We start from the raw sequence: 17,459 nt of genomic DNA on the forward strand, positions 1-17,459 counted from the left end.
TAATACTGCCATTACACAAAATACGAGAAATAGATTAGCTTTTGTAAAGGGGATTTATTAAATTACAAATTTACAGTTCTAAGGCCATAAAAGTGCCCAAACTAAGGCATCAACAAGAGGATACCTTTGCTGAAGAGTGGCCAATGGTGTCTGGAACACCTCTGTCAGCTGGGAAAGCACATGGCTCTTGTCTGCTTGTCCTTTGCTCCCAGGTTGTGCTTCAAAATGTCTTTCTCTGAAATGTCTCTGGGCATCTGTCTTGGTTCCTCTCAGCTTCTCCAAGGCAAACTCTGGGCTTAATTTCTTAGCTTAGCATCTTCAAACATCCTTCTGTCCATATCTCCAAGCATCTCTAAGCATCAGCAAGCATCTGCGTCTTGGCTTAGCATACCCTGGGGTGTTTTCATCTCTCTACTCTGTGTGAGATCCCTCTAAAGGACTCCAATAAATTAATCAAGACCTACCCTGAATCAGTGGGATCAAATCTCTATGGAAACATCCTATCAAGAGGCCACACCCTAATAAAAAAGATTAATAACTCTGCCCCCACAAGATTGTATTAAAGCATATGGCTTTTTGGGGGGACATAATATATCCAAACTAGCACACTTATTTTTCTGTTTTCCTGTTTTAAATTCATTGATTTCTGCTCTTATCTTTACTATTTTTTCCTTCCTTCTTACTTTGAGTTTTTTTTTTTTTTCTTGGTTCTTGCTGTGGGAGCTTATTGATTTGAGAGTTTTCCTCTCTCCTAATATTTGATTTAATGCTATAAATTTCTCTCTCAGAACTGTCTTATTGTGTTCCACATATTTCACATGTTGTATTTGAATTTTCATCCAGTTCAATATATTTTTTACTTTCCCTTGAGACTTCCTTTTTGATCCATGGATTATTTAGAAGTGTGTTTAGTTTCCAAGTGTTTGGAGATTTTCTTGTTTTTATTTTCCTGGTATTGATTTTTTTAGTTTGATTACATTATGATTGGAGAGCACACTGCATGGTTTTAATTACTTTATATTTTTTTGAAAGTTGCTTTATGACTCAACACAGCAGGGCATGGTCTACCTTGCTGTTTGTTCCATGGGCATTTAAAAATTATTTATTCTGGTGTTTTGGTTGGAATGTACTATAAATGTCCATTATGCCCTGTTGGTTATCTTTTTGGTATCAAGTTCTTTTTTAATATATATATATGTATATGGTATATATATATATACACACACACATTGATTATAGGGATTGTCTCACATGACTGTGGGGATTGAAAGGTCTAAATTCCATAAGGCAGGCCACAAGTTGAAGACTGTTGAAAGTAAGGTTGAATACCCCAGGAGAAACTGGCTGAGTGAAGTAGAGACAGGAATTATTCTTTCTGACTTCTGAAATTCTCAATTACCTCATTAAGAACTCCAAATGATTGGATGAGGTGACTTCTCCCATTGCTGAAGCCAATCTAATTTGTTGATTGTAGATCAATCAGCCATAGATACAACCAACTGACTATAGATGTAAATCCATCTAAGAAATACTCTCATGATAATAATCAGGCCAGTGGTTGCTTGACCAAACTGGACACCATAACCTAGCCAAGCTGAACCATGAAATTAACCATCATATCAGCTTTAACTAAAGAAATGTTAATTATTTTGTTATAGTCCCCTAGGTTCCTGAAGTTCTGTTCATTTTATTCAGTCTTTTTCCCTCTGTTCTATCTTCTAGTTCACTGATTCTTTCTTCTGTTTCCTTCACTCTGTTGTTAAACCCATCCATTGAGCTTTTTATTTCTGGTATTGTATTTTTCTATTCTAAAATTTCTGTTATGCTTCTTTATGTCTTGTATTTCTTTTTTGAAACTTTCTATTTCTTTGTGAGGCATTCAGTATTTTCACTTGTTTCAGGTCTGCTCATAATTGAGTGCTGAAGCATTTTATCATGGCTGCTTTAAAATCTTTGCCAGATTTTTCATTCAGTTTGAGGTGTTCCTGATTCTTATTATGATTCTCAATTGAAACCTGGAGTTTTTCTAATATGTTATGAGTCTTGGAATCTTTTTTTATTTTCTGTTTTAGTTGGCTGTCTCTGATATGGCTCCATCTCTGGGGGTGGGGTGCAACTTTGCTACTTCTTGGTAACAATAGAAATTTTGGTTCGCCTCTTCACCTTCATTGACACTCTGGGGGGGGGGGCATGCTCCTCATCATTTTTGGGTTGTGGTGGGTGTTCCAGCACACCACGTGGCCTCCACAGACACCGTGAGGGGTGAGGCATCTTAGTGCTGGCATCTTATTACCCACATTAGGGATGAAAGTCCTGGTTTCCTACTTGGGTTTCTCTGACAGCACCCTGTTGATGGTGTTGGAATGCCTCTGTTATAGGCTCATAGTGGTGGAAGTCTAGCATACCAACAGCATCTTTGCTGGTGTGTGTGAGAGTGGGGCCACAGATTTTTCATTGTGGTATTTGTCTGTAGTAGAAAACTTTTTTCTAAAAGGATTTTTTTTTTGTCTTGTTAGTCTACCCTTTTCCTGGTCTTTGGCTAGAGAGAACAGACTTTTGGGGGGGGGGTGTTTGTGTCTGTATCCATTGCCATTTCCAGGTGGGCAGCTTCTTCAGCTCCAATTATGGGATATATTAGGCAAAAAAAAAATCCAGGAAACTCACGATGTATCATTCCTTGAGTCCTGAGGCTCCTAGCTGGTCTGGCTTTTCTCTCCACCTTTCAGAATATTATGTTTGTTATATTATATAATGTCTCAGGAGTTTAGTTGTACCTCGTGGAAGGAATAGGGAAAAGTATGCCCACTATATTTCTGGAAGTGGAAAAATAACAGCATGCAGTTTATGTTGTTGGGAATAATCATTGCACATTTTTTTATGCTTCTGGGAATTGACATTTTATTTGTGTTGTGTTTGTGTTCCCTGCCTCATGAGGGTAGGGGCTATGTTTTATTTCTTATACATTCTAGAATAGTACTGGCACATGACAAATACTTCATGAATATTGAATGAATATATTAACTTGGCAGGGGAGTTGGTGTTTGATTTATATGTCTTTTATGGTAGATGCATGTAATATCTTTCCACCTACTTTCTAAGGATTTGGGCATGGCTTTAGAAAAAGAATAGAAAGAAAAAATAAAAAAATAAAAAAGAAAGATATTGAGAAGCATGGGTGAAGATAGCATAGGATAATTGGATACAGGTTATATACAATAGCTTGGATTCATTTATAAGTCATGAGGAAAAATTAAGGCTGTCAAAAGGAACAATAGGGTACTTACTACCTTCTCCATCCTTTAATTAATGCTGTAATCAAAACAGCCTCTCAGATGCCTTGGGGTTTACTCATTGTTATTCACATACTTGTGGGATTGTTATAGGCATTAAATGATATACACCACTTGGAAACAATAGTTGGATAAAAGAAGAGAGTAATACAACTTTTAGAATAAATTGCAATATTATTTATGAATTGGAGGGGCAATTTTGTTCCTATCTACATATTTTAACATTGTTAAATATTTTTCTTTGTCATACACAGTTACAGAGGAAAAATGTCTATGTGGAAGTTAATTAAATAAATAATTGATTTTAGCAATATTATTGAGCATTTTTTAATCTGCAAGGCATTGTTCTAGGTTAAGGAAGTACAATGATGAACATGACTCTAAATATAAATGCAAGAACTGTATAAAAATAATTTTGTATTATATACCACACACACCATGCTTTCAATATGTTTGTGTGTATGTGTGTGGGGAGGTTGTTTGTGTGTATGTATGTGTGTGTAAGATGTTTCTGGCATATAGAAATAAAATATATTGAAATGACTGTATTAAATATTAATTATTGTGGTCACCTTCATTAGTTTGACTTTTATTTGCAAACAGAATTAAATATGTATCAGGAAATTTATTTTGTACTTACCAGTTATTCTCTAAACAGATAAATAAGAAAACTGTTAACAACTAGGTCTCCAAGGCAAATGAAATTTCCAAGTCTTAATCTTTTTAGAAATCTTACTTTGCTTTAAAAAACACCCTGACTACTTTAAATGTTCTGTTCAAATTATGTTTTCATACTGCACATCAAAATTAATATCTCAATGTTTCTATAGGTGTTTGATGCCCATGAACTTTTTCTGGTCCATAATAAAATGCATAAAACCTTAGAGGAAAACACTTTTCAATCTGACCAACTTAGTCTTTCAGTCTGGAATATTGTTTAATTTTTTTTGGAAAAGGAATTGACCAAATGATATGCTAAAATCCCATAAATTAATTTCCTATAGATAAGCATATCATTCTAAAGCACTGCCCACAATACTTACATATTCAATATTATCAAGTTGTGTCTGTAAATTTTACTCAGTACAGCTTGTCATGGCGTAAACTTCAATGAATGTAATAAATACAGTGTGAAATTTGAAGTGACAAATATTTAGCTATGTATTCCCATTCTTCTCAATCTTGTCCTTATACCACATTGAGCCATCTAAAATTGCTGCTTTTGTAGGTCAAAAAGCATTGAATATTGGCAGTTTTATATAATTCAACCTCTAGATACACAGATACCCTTCATTTACTGTTTTTCCTTTTGGTTTGTCTATAGGACTATATGTAAGTGATTCCTGTATACAAGCATTCATCCATTAGTGGATATTGTTTGACTTCAAACTTCCCTCCAACATAAAGTTATTTTGTGTGGAAAGGAACTTTGCAAATCACCCATTAGAATTTCCCAATTTTAAAGAAGGGGAAGAAGGGGAAACTGTATATTCAATTTATTTGTCAGTTTGTATGATATTTATATCCCATTCACAACTCTCACTTAACTTGAAGCCAAACTCTAAGATCATCTTGACCCACAAATGTAAAATTACGGTTAATGAATAAAAATTAATTTTTAAAGGTGGAAGAAGAAAGTATTTCTAAAATGCAAATGTTACTTCTACTTACAAAATGTTTTATTGGTTTGGAAAGTAGTTATCCAGAGTTTAAATACATATATTTTTAAATTTAAAAAGAAAATCAAACTTTGCCAGCATCCAGAGTCTTTTCTTTACAATGTTCTCCCTTAAAAAAATGACATATGAATTCCATTTTCCCTAAGTGTTATTATATGTTGGTTGAAATATAGACTTCTTATCATTCAAAGAAATTGGATCTTGGTTAAGAGTTGAAGTGAGAAATAGAACAACCTGCTTTAATTTCAAGAAAGTATCATAATTTTCCATATGTGTTTTATGCATTCACCATGTATATGCTGGACATTCAGGTGTAATAGTGATGAGATGGTAACTATATGAAAGGATTATTTAGGGATTTTAGAAACAGTTGCTTGTTGTTGAGTTGTGCTTAAAAAATATTAAGCCTTTTAAAAGCATAAAACCAGAGTCTGTCTACCCATTGTTTCTCATATGTTATTTATGGAGCACAGGGAACTGAACAAGCTGACATGAAGGACAGAACATGTTACTTAGGAACTGAGATTAAATATTTTCACTAATGTTTTTTATTAATTAAAAAAGATTAATATAATTTGGGAAAATTTGGGTGATTCTCTTACAGTGAACTAACTATCAATGTGAATATGCGAAGTGACTGATGACTACAGCTGTTTATCAGGCTGTTTATCATACTGCTTTTCATACTGTTCATCTAGAATCTAGATGGTAGCAAGATATCAAAACCATAAAAAAATGTCTAAAATTTTCTTTGAAAATATGAATCAGGCTCAATAGGTTTATCAAGATAACGTATTTTGTTGGAGTACCAGAAAAGACTGTAATGTGTATGTAAACTCTTATCTTTCAGTGTTAATTTGATTGGTGAAAGAATCAAAATGTAAGAATTATTTGTCCATCTGAGTTTACCATGGAACCAACAATATATATTTTGGCTTTCTGGCACTGCCAATGGTGAGGAATAAAAACTTCTGTTGTTGTTGCTGGTGTTGTTTTCAAATAAAATATTAATGCACGTTAATGAAGCATTGTGATATTTTGAAAATTTAAAAAATTAAGACCTAAACTTTGGACTACTCTTCCTAGAGGTAAAAGAGAATACTCTGAACATAAATATTATGTCTCTATATCAACATACATCATTAGAAATGTATATTAATATCTTGTGTCCTTTTAATTTTCAGAGCGAAATTATCTTTTTAACAGTAAAATCACCCAAAACATCTTCAGCAATTATACACACAATTTTCATGAATGTCTTATTTGTGATTTAAGGATTTGTCACAAGAATTTATAAGCAATGCAGGCTCTAATGATTAAAATTTATCAACCTTAATCATATTTCTTTCTCTTTTATTGTTTACATTGCTCTTATTTCCATAAAAATGGTTGAGACAGCATCTCATTTTTAAGAACTTTAAAATATGAGTTATGTTACTTAACCTTAATTAATTCATTCTCTTCAGAAAATTTACTTGAACAACGGCAAGGCCTCCTGCTGCCCACCCCCTTTAAACCCACCTGTTCTGAAGAGGTGTCCGTATCTTCTCTCTCCACTGAGCTTGTCCCTTTTCCATCTTCTAGAGTGCTGCACAGCCCAGTCATTCTCCACCTATTTAGCTTACAAGATTTTGTGACTTGTATGTGTTTTATGATAATGGTATAATGATAATACTTAGCACTTACACAACTTTTCATCTTCAAAGTGCTTTCCAAACATTTACTAATTAATTTTACATTAGTAAAACATGAGCTGTGCATATGTCACTCCATAAATAATAAGTAATCATATGGCCCAAGTGGAGGCAAAATTTAAAACTCTCAGTTGCTGTGACTGAGAAAGCGATAGGACCACCTGGTTTGAGGATTGCAGTGAGCCTTTACTCAGTGTCACATTTCTTTGTGAATTTGGAGATTTGCTGCTGCTCCTCTCCATCCCTAGATTCCATTTCCAGAAATTGTGGCAATTTCTCTTTTGCTCGTCTGTGGAATGCCAGTGGCTCTCCCAGCTCTAACCTTCCATTAGCATCTGAATGCTTTCCAACTCATAACTCTCCTGCCTCTTCAACCCATAAATCATCTTTTCATGAATTCCTCCCTGAAATTTTTACATCCACCCTAATACAAGTGCTAATTAATGACATTTTGATACTCTGAAATCCAAAGGGTGGTGTTTATTTTATTAAAAAAAAATCATATATGTGCTTAACTAGTAATTTTCCGAGATTTTGGACAGCATTCTGGTTCTTGGCAGCCAGTATTGCTTTTCTCAAGAGAGAAAGCCGGCAGACCTGGATAGGTTTGAGGTGGGACCAGGACATTGACAGCAGCATGCTCTCTTGAGTCAGAGACTTGATGGGAACCCAGTGAGAGGATAGGTGCGGAAGGTTGATGGTGCTTGCAAACCTGATGGGAAATGTGCGTCTTGGAAAATGACAGTGTGGACAGTGGACACATGATGACTGAATATCAGCCCCTCAGCCCCATTGCCTTGACACTGTGTAGGCTAGGTCACCTGGAACTTACAGGAGGGGAAGGGATATTGTAACAACTGAGAAGATCGCAAACTGTCTAAGAAACCTGCAGACCATATATGGTTGCTGCCATTAGGCAGAATGGATGCTTGAAAGAGAGACGTACTTAGGAAAATTACTCTGTTAGGGGCATACTTGAGTTTGTAGCAAGAAAATATCATACCAGCTAGAGGAGGAAGTTTGGGTTTGATCCTAAAAAGAGGCAGATTTTAAGTTATACAAAAGAGGCACTCTCTTAAAAGGCTAGATTTTAAGCAATAAAATGTTTAGAAACACTCAAGAAAAGAGCCAGGATGATAACTTCAAGAGATTCTATAGAAGAACTATGCTATAGAAAGATGCTATATGGAAGCTGTAATTCTAAGTTTCCATGTATGTTACATAATTATGTGCATTTGAAAATGTTTTCACTATTTAACATTTGTGATAATGTATTTTTATTAGAACACTTTCAAAAGTTAAAAGTATTCTTTCTTTTCTATTTATTACTACAACTCTGAGCATTCACTTTAAAAGATACCATTAAAAATCAATCAACCAGCAAACAAACTATTGGATTGAAACTAGAAAGAGTAAAAAAACTAATTTTTAAGATGAATATTGGCTGGTGCATTGATCTATAATCTAAATGAAAATCTAAAACTTTTAGATAATTATCATGAAACAACATAGAATGATGTTGGAGATAAAATATAAGGTGAAGATGGCAGAGTGCAAAATTGTTTTATACTGTGATTACAAACCATGTAAAATTTTACATGTGTGTAGATGAGAACCGAAAAAGAACATGGAAAAGTGAAAATTGCCATGATTTATTGTTGGCAGTGTCATTAATTTTTAAATTACTTTCCATTAATATAATGATGCCTACATAATACATGTTTTAAAAAAATGATGGAACAGTTTTGATTTTGGCTTATTTACTTATATACATTTTTGAACATCTCAGGCAAATTTAAAAATGAATCTCTTTTTAAAATAAATATAACATGTTATGCATTTTTCTATGCTGTTTTCAAATAAAAAATGTTTTATGAAGGTAAAGTGTGTAGTAAGTGAAAAATCACACAGAATAGTGCATAAAGGTATTTTAATATTTAAAAGACACTTAGGAAGGAAGAAGTTTTGTTGATTTTTAAACAAAATAAGTCATTTTAGAAGTACATTGTTCTATATGAGAAGTTTTAATTAGATAATAATAAAGCTAATTTAGTAAGTAATCCTGAAATAGATTCAATTCATAATTTGAGATACAGCATTTTGCATTTTGTTAATAAATGTGTTTGTGTATACTCATTGTTGAGAATTCATTTTTTAACTATTTTTGTAAAAGTTGCCTAGCACATAAAAATAATTCAGTAAAATTCTCTACTTATTCTTTCTTGAGAATGTTTTCTTTCATTGTGTGTTAATGGGTAATATGATTCTGTAAATATATTCATATGTATGGAAATATGTACATGCATACATATATATGTATGTATATGTATATATTTTTCCTTTAAGTTTCATAATTGTATGTGTTTGAAAGTGTCTCTCTCTCTCTCTGTGTCCATCAGCACTTTAACCTTTAATAATTCAGGGTGCTGTATACTGGGAAAAGATTTTGAAAGAATATTTTCTAAGACATAGAACAAATATATTCTAGATTTTTTTTTTTTTTTACAAACATGTTTAAATTTCAGAACCCACAAAAACGTGGCTATACATAAGATAAAATTTCTTGTGGTTATAATCACTATCCACTGTGGGAAGAAATAAGAATTTTCCTTGTATGCTATTTACTTTGGTTTTCAACCTTCATTCATTCATCTGACAAACATTCATTGAATGCTTATTATATGACATGCATCTTGATGGAGATTCTAAGATGAAAATCAACTTTTATTGATAAAAGTCAAATTTTATTGAAAATTTAAATCTGCATAAGGATTCTGTGGAAAGTCTGTGTACATATGTTGCATGGTTGTGTACAGTTCATGGGAAAGCTCTAATATAAGCTGGTTATGTAGTTACATTGCATATAATTTTATGTCTACATAGCTTCACCCAATGATCTAATCATTCAATATTATTGAGATTCATAAGAAATCTATCCTGTAAAAAACACTCACACTTACACACACACACACACACACACACACACCCCTCTTGCTTTCTTAAAAATTAAAACTTTGCTTGAATAATTAAAATTCAGTAAGTCAAAATGTAGGCTTCTATTTAACTTCCCCATATATACATAAATACTTTAAAATATATGCTCACATAAGAGTAAACATTTTCTTTTAATACTTTAAAATATATGCTCACATAAGAGTAAATATTTTCTTTTAATTGATGGATAATTTCAAAACTGCTCGAGACAAAAATTATCATGAAGAATACGCTAATTTTATGTTACGGGACCTTTAGTTCTTTTTCCTCCCTTTTCTTTACTCCTTTTACACAGCATTCAGTCCACTTTTAAATTAGTGTTTTTAAATTAGTTTTTATGATCTTGTTTTTATTACTTATGATTTTCATAGTTTATTAAAGTTTATACTTTCTCATTAAAAAAAAACTCTATTAATTGTAGAGAAAAAGTGATGTATTTTTAATGTTGAAATAAAACAGGGTTGCATTCCAAGTCTGTTCAGAACACACAAAATGTCAATGTCAATGAAATCACACCGCAAGGATGTGATTTTCTTCTTTCATCACAAGAAAATCAAAAGGCAGCATTCTTCAGAGGGCCTACGAGTTTGCATATTAGTGATATTTAGTTAGGACAGCAATAGAACTAGGAGGGCCTTTTAGCAGTTGCAAATAGTGTGTGAGTTAGTTAACCTGTATGCAAAAAAACTATGGTAATTTAAAAACTATAGTAAAATACCACCTTCCGCTGGCTCATTTGTAACCCAGAAGCTTTGACCACTACTCCTAATACCTTTATACTACATTCCTCATCAACATTGCTTTTTATGCCATTAATACATATAGAAGCTTTAGTTTTCTTTCTTGGAGAGGAGGGGGACTTACATTGGAGGCAGTGGCCAGATGGTATACAGAGTATGCATGAGATCCCTCCAACTAAGTATAGGCTCTTAGGGCTCAAAGTGTAAAGGCCTGAAACAGAAGAACATTTTATTCTAATGAAGGGTTTGGTGAGATTTTAAGGAAAGGTTATTAGAACAAGCTTAATGAAAAGTCCAAGAGATCTTTCTGTAGATGTCAGAACCCACCAGAATTATTTAATTTGGGAGAATGTGGCACAGATTTTGAAAAGAGTTCAGTCTTTCTACCCCAGCATGGCCACTTGCATTGTTCTAGAGGGTTGGTTGGAAGCTTGAGACACTCCAGAGATAACACCTTGGCCTGGATGTTGAAGACAGGTGGTCATAGTGCTGGGGCTTAAATGAGTGCCTTCATGGGGCAGAGACTGTAGGCCTCTGTGAGCCTGGGAAAGAAAGGAAAACAGGCAGATTCTATGTGGTGCTTACAGCTGGAAGCAGCATGATACAAAAAGAGGGCATATGCAGTATATCAACACACTGAATGTGAAAATATGTTTAGATAGCCATGAGGAAGAATATACAGAAACTTAACAAACCATCTGAGTGTCATGATTCTGAAGGTATAATTCGAATAACAAACAGTTAGTGTATATTTGTTGGTAGTAGGGATGTGAATGCATAATAACTCTTGAAAATCCTCATCATTATAACACGGTGATTCCCATAATTGGAGGGCACTAATGAGAAAATGACTATCATTATCATGTAGAGGAAAATGTATTTAAATAGACTGCTTCTTTAGTTGAAATTTCATATAGTTTGGAAAATAAAAATAGCATTGTTATGGATTGAATTGTGCCCCCCTCCAAAATATATGTTGAAGTCTTAACACCCAGTACCTCAGAATGTGACCTTATTTGAAAATAGGGTAGTTGCAGATGCAATTAGTTTAAGATAAGGTCATAAGGAAAAGGGTGGGCCCTTAATCCAATACGACTGGTGTCCGTATAAGAAAGAAAGAAAAGACACAGACAAATGAGGGGAACAAGGCATATGAGATGGAGGCAGAGATTGAAGTGTTGTAGCTGCAAGCCAAGGAATGCCAAGGATAGTCAGCAAACCACCAGAAGCTAGAAGAGGCAAGAAAGGATTCTCTTCTATGGGTTTCAGAGGGAGTAAGACCCTGCTGACACCTTATTTTCAGACTTCTAGCTTCCAGAACTGTAAGATAATAAATTTATTTTATGCTAACAAGTTTATCATAATTTTTTACAGTAGACCTAATACACTAAGACAAACATTTATATGTGAAAATTTCAAATCATGCAAGTGTTTAGGTTCTTTTTTGGGGATTGGAGAAGTTGTAGGTGTAAAGAAAAATCATGCATAAAATACATATTCCCATATACCACCCTATTATTAACACCTTGCATTAGTGTGGTACATTTGCTACAATTCATGAAAGAACATTTTTATAATTGTACCATTAACTATAGTTCATCATTCACAATAGGATTCACTGTTTGTGCTGTCTGATCCTATGTTTCTTTAAAAAATTTATTCTAGTAACATATATACAACATAAAATTTCCTCTTTAACCACATTCAAATGTATAATTCAATGCTGGTAATTATGATCACAATATTGTGCTACTATCACCACCATCTATTACCAAAACTTTATGATCAACCCAAACAGAAACTATGCAATTTAAACATTAACTCCAACTTCCCTAACACCACCCCATCCCCTAGTAACCTATATTTTAGATTCTGACTATCAATTTTCTTATTCTAATTATTTCATATTAGTGAAACCATGATATTTGCCTTTTTGTGTCTGATTTACTTCACTCAACATGATGTCATCAAGGTTCACCTAGGTTGTTGCAAGTATCAGAACTTCATTCCTTTTTATGGCTGAATAATATTCCATTGCAGGTAGAAACTACACTTTATTTACCCATTCACTGGTTGATGAACATTTGGGTTGCTTCCATCTTTTGGCAATTGTGAAAAATGTCACTATGAAATGGGTGTGCAAATATCTGAGTTCCTGCTTTCAAATCTTTTGGGTATATACCTAGAAGTGGGAATGTTGATCATATGGTAATTCTATACTTAACTTTCTGAGGAACCACCAAACTGTCTTCCCCAGGGGCTGCTCCATTTTATATTGCCAAGAGCAATAAATGAATGTTCCTATTTCTGCACATCCTCTCAAGCACTAGTATTTTGTTGTTTTCTTAATAGTAGTATTCTAGAGGTTTTAAAATGATATCTCATTGTAATTTCAATTTTCATTTTCCTAAAAGCTTATGAGGCTGAGCAATTTTCATGTGCTTTTGGGCCATTTGTATATCTTCTTTGGAGAAATGTCTATTCAAGTCTTTGTATATATATTTTAGATATATAAACATGGATATTAAACCTTTGTTTGCGGTGTGGTTTCCTAATATTTTCTCTCATTGTGTAGGTTGTCTTTTTTACTTTCATGATAAAGTCCCTTGAAGCACAAAAGTTTTTAATTTTGATGAGGTCTCATTTATCTACTTTTTCTTTTGTTGCTTGTGCTTTGTGTGTCAAATCTAAGAAACCATTGCCTAACATAAGGTCCTGAAGATGCTTCCCTATGTTTTCATCTAGGAGTTTTATAGTCCCAATTCTTATATTTAGGTTTATAATCCATTTTGATTTGAGTTTTGTATATGGTGTGAGGTAGGGACCTACCTTCATTCTTTTGCACAGGTACATACAGTTTTCCCAGCACCATTTGTTGAAGAGACTATTCTTCCCCAATTGAGCATACTTGGCACTCCTGTCAAAAAATCAGTTGGCCATAAATTTGACGGTTGATTTCAGAACTCTCAATCTGATTTCATTGGTTTATATGTCTGTCCTTGGCCAGTATCATGCTGTTTTGATTACTATGGCTTTGTAATACGTTTTAAGATCTGAAGTGTGAATCCTACAACTTCGTTCTTCTTTTTCAAGATGTTTTTGCCTTTTCAGGCCTCCTTACTCTTCCATATAAATTTGATGTTTGGTTTTTCCATTTCTGCAAAGAAGGCTGTTGGAATTTTGATTGGGATTGCATTTAATCTGTAAATCACTTTGGGCAGAATTGACATCTTAACAATATTTATTCTTCTAATTCATGAATATGGAATGTTTTTCCATTTATTTAGGTCTTCTTTGATTTCTTTTAGCAATGTGTTGAAGTTTTCTGTGTACAATTCCTTTACATACTTGATTAGATTTATTCCTAGATATTTCATTCTTTTACTTGTTACTGTAAATGGATTTTTTCTTGATTTCTTCTTCATATTGTTCATTCCTAGTATATAGAAACACTACTGACTTTTGCCTGTTGATCTACCCTGCCACTTTGCTGAATTCATTTATTAGTTCCAATAGCTTTGCTGTGGATTTTTCAGCATTTTGTGTATATAGGATCCTGTCATCTGAAAATAGGGAAAATATTGTTTCTTTCCTTTCCCATTTGGATGCCTTTATTTCCTTCTCTTTCCTAGTTGCTCTAGGTAGAACTTCCAGTACAATGTTGAATAACAATGGTATTCCAGTTTGCTAATGCTGCTGTTATGCAAAATGCCATAAATGGATTGGCTTTTATAAAGGGGATTTATAGTTCTACAGCCATAAAAGTGTTCAAACAAAGGTATCAACAAGAGGGTATTTTCACTGAAGAAAGGCCAATAGCATCCAGAACACCTCTGTCAGCTTGGAAGCCACGTGGCTAGTGTCTGCTGGTCCCAGGTTGTGTTTCAGCTCCTCTCTCAGCTCCTGTGTGTCCTTAGCTTAGCATCTCCATATATCCTTCTGTTTCCAACTCCAAGCATCTCTGAGCATCTCTGTCAGCTCACAAGCATCTCTCCAAAAGTCTTTCTTAGCAGCTCTGAGCTCCTCTGTGAGCTCCCTTATACAATTCCAGTGATATATTTAGACCCACCCTGAACAGGTGGGGTAATACCTCCATGGAAATAATTTAATCAAAGTTATCACCCACAGTAGGGTGTGTCATATCTCTGTGAAAATACTCAATCACAATGTTCCACCCAACAAGACTGGATTAAAATATCATGGCTTTGTGGGGGACATAATACATCCAAACCAGCACTAGTGGTGACAGTGGAATCCTGTCTTTTTCCTGATATTAGAAGTAATGCTTTCAGTCTTTTCACCATTGCAAATGATGTTAGCTGTAGGTTTTTCATATAGGCCATCTATCATGTTGAGGAAATTTCCTTCTATTGCTAGTTTTCTAAGTGTTTTTATCCAGAAGGGTGCTGGATTTTGTCAAATGTCTTTTCCCCTTCAGTTGAGATAATCATGTGGGTTTTTCCTTTTTATGCTATTGTGGTGTGTTACGTTAATTCACTTTCTTATGTTGAACCACCCTTGCATACCTGGGATGAATCCCACTTGATCATGTTGCATAATTTTTTTTTTGATGTACTATTGGATTTGGTTTGATTATATTTTGTTGAGAATTTTTGCATCTATATTCATAAAAGATGTTGGCCTGTAGTTTCTTTTCTAGTGGTATCACTATCTGAATATCATATGAGGGTTGGTCTCATAGAATGAGTTAGGGAATGTTTCCTTCAATTCAATTATTTTGGAAGATTTTGAGCAGGATAGGTGTTAATTCTTCTTGGAATCTTTGGTAAAATTCACCTGTGAAGCCATCTGGGCTTTTTTTTTGGGGGGGGGGGTGATTACTGTTTCAATCTCTTTTTTAGGTATTGGTTTGTTGAGATTTTCTACTTCTTCTTGAATGAGCATAGGTAATTTGTGTGTTTTCAGGAAGTTTTTCTTTTCATCTAGGTTATCCAATTTTTTGACATCCAGTCCATAGTATCCTTACACTCCTTTTCAATTCTGTAGGGTCAGTAGTAATGTCCCCTTTTAATATCTGATTTTAACTATTTATGTCCCATCTCTTTTTTTCTTTGTTATTCTAGCTAAAATTTTTGCCAACTTCATTGATCTTTTCAAAGAACCAGCTTTTGGTTTTGTAGTCTCTAATATTTGTTATTTCCTTTCTTCTGCTCACTTTGGGTTTTGTTTTTTCTTTTCTTCTAGATCCTCTAGTTTTGATGTAAGATCTCTGACAAGTGATTAGGTTTTAAAGGATAAGTACCTAGGCTTTATAAACTGAGATTCTGACTTCTAATCCTAACTCTGCAATTTACCAGCTCTGTGATTTTAGAAATCTTACTTAACTTCTCTCATCCTCAGGTTCTTTCTTTTAAAAATAATAGTAATAATATCTCTCATGGATTTAATACATGGAGTGCCTGATAGTAAGTGTTTCATAAGTATAAGCTATTATTATAACTGTCATTGTTATTAGTTTTATTATTTCAGATCATACTTTTAATGATTAGGTTTTTGACCTTCAAGAAAACATGATTTTTTATTGCAACATATTTATGGACTCACGGTTCTTTTACTCATTGTTAATGAGAATTTTTCACATATAGTTTTGAACTTTATTCCTTAACATATAAGACATATATGATATGTTAGAAACTTGAAAAAAAGGGAAAATTAACATATAACTTATAAAGTCTCAGTAAAACAGTCTCTGGAATTAGATAGTCAGCAGAAACACTGTGTGTGTGTGTGTGTGTGTGTGTGTGTGTGTGAACACACTGGCAAAGCAGATGGTTGAAAAACTAATGAGGTAACTCTTTTTTCTTTGTTACAGTGTGCAAAACAGTTCTGGGCTGCCTTGTGTCCTTACTGACTTGACTTACTTCATCAGATATTTTGCGTATTGTGTAGGCTGAAACTATAAAGAACATTAGTGTATCTGTCTCCTTTTCCTAGTCTATTGCCATACATTACTCTCTCAAAATCCTGGGAAAGAAGGGATTTTAAACTGTCATTTGTATTTATCAAAGACAAATATCCTAATGAAGTAGCACAGTTTTTAAGGAAACATGTAAGTTCTGCATTAAAATAATTTTTATTAGCTGAAACATAATTTCAAAATAGTTCAAGTGAAGAGGCTGAAAACAGTTTACAATGGAGTAGCCTAGCAAACGAGCTTACTTGGGAAAATCCTAACACAACTGGTGCCAATGAACTCATAGATATCCTTATAAAACTGTTTTATCTGTAATAAGTTTTAACAAATAGAATAGAGGATGTTTTTGATAATCTATAGGTTTCAGGATAGGCCTGAAAAGGTTGACTACCATACTTTGAATGTATTTATGTTGGAATTCAGTGAAAATGTGTCTACTTCTGAATTCTACCCAAATGAGTTCCCTAGTCATCTAACAAAAACCCACATCATAATACTGTAGGTATGCTATGTTTTTGCAAAAGAGAGAAATCTAGAAGTCTTTTTTTATAACAATGTTCCCATGAATTTAAGAAAAGCACTTTATATGAACTGTGTGTGTAAAAGTCATGTTTAATGTTAACTTCTTTTAATGAGAAAATGGAAATATTGGTAACAAGAGAGTGTGAACTTTGAAACTTTCTTGCTTTAGTTTTCCCTGATCAGGTTTTGTTTGGCATGAACTATGAAAAGGAGCTCAACTCAATCTGTTCAAAAAAGAGAAGGTCTTTATATAACTATCTAGCCAGACTGGAGGAAACTGAAATCCCTTACCTAATATTGGGAACTTCAAAGGTGAGAGGATTTTGCACTTACTGCTAAAAGGTGGCAGATATTTTTAAGTGTGATTTTGATCTTCAGAGAAAGGCATTTTGCTTATTGTCATGAAAGTTAAGCAATAAAATAAAGTAGGTTTTTAGGATGTAAAGCTGATTGTGAAATAAATTAATTGATTTATTTTCAGAGGAAAAATTTCCACTTGCTTTAAAACATTTCATGGCCCAGAGTTATTCCATTTTTGCATTTTATCTTAATAACTTTTATGGGCTGAATTGTGTCACCAAAAAGATAGGTTGAAGTAACAACCT

The 17,459-nt window shown here is 33.6% G+C and overlaps 1 protein-coding gene across 1 annotated transcript in view; it reads right to left on the reverse strand.

Moving 5' to 3' along the window:
• Nucleotides 1–6,546, reverse strand: part of LOC119530283 (transmembrane protease serine 11C-like) — a 101,364-nt gene extending 94,818 nt beyond the window's left edge. The window contains exon 1 of the mRNA XM_037831429.1: nucleotides 6,491–6,546. Within this exon, the coding sequence (XP_037687357.1) occupies nucleotides 6,491–6,546 (56 nt within the window). The remainder of the gene's footprint in view (nucleotides 1–6,490) is intronic.
• Between the last annotated feature and the right edge of the window lie 10,913 nt (nucleotides 6,547–17,459).

The sequence above is a fragment of the Choloepus didactylus genome, chromosome 3, assembly GCF_015220235.1.
Source record: "Choloepus didactylus isolate mChoDid1 chromosome 3, mChoDid1.pri, whole genome shotgun sequence".
Classification (NCBI taxonomy): domain Eukaryota; kingdom Metazoa; phylum Chordata; class Mammalia; order Pilosa; family Megalonychidae; genus Choloepus; species Choloepus didactylus.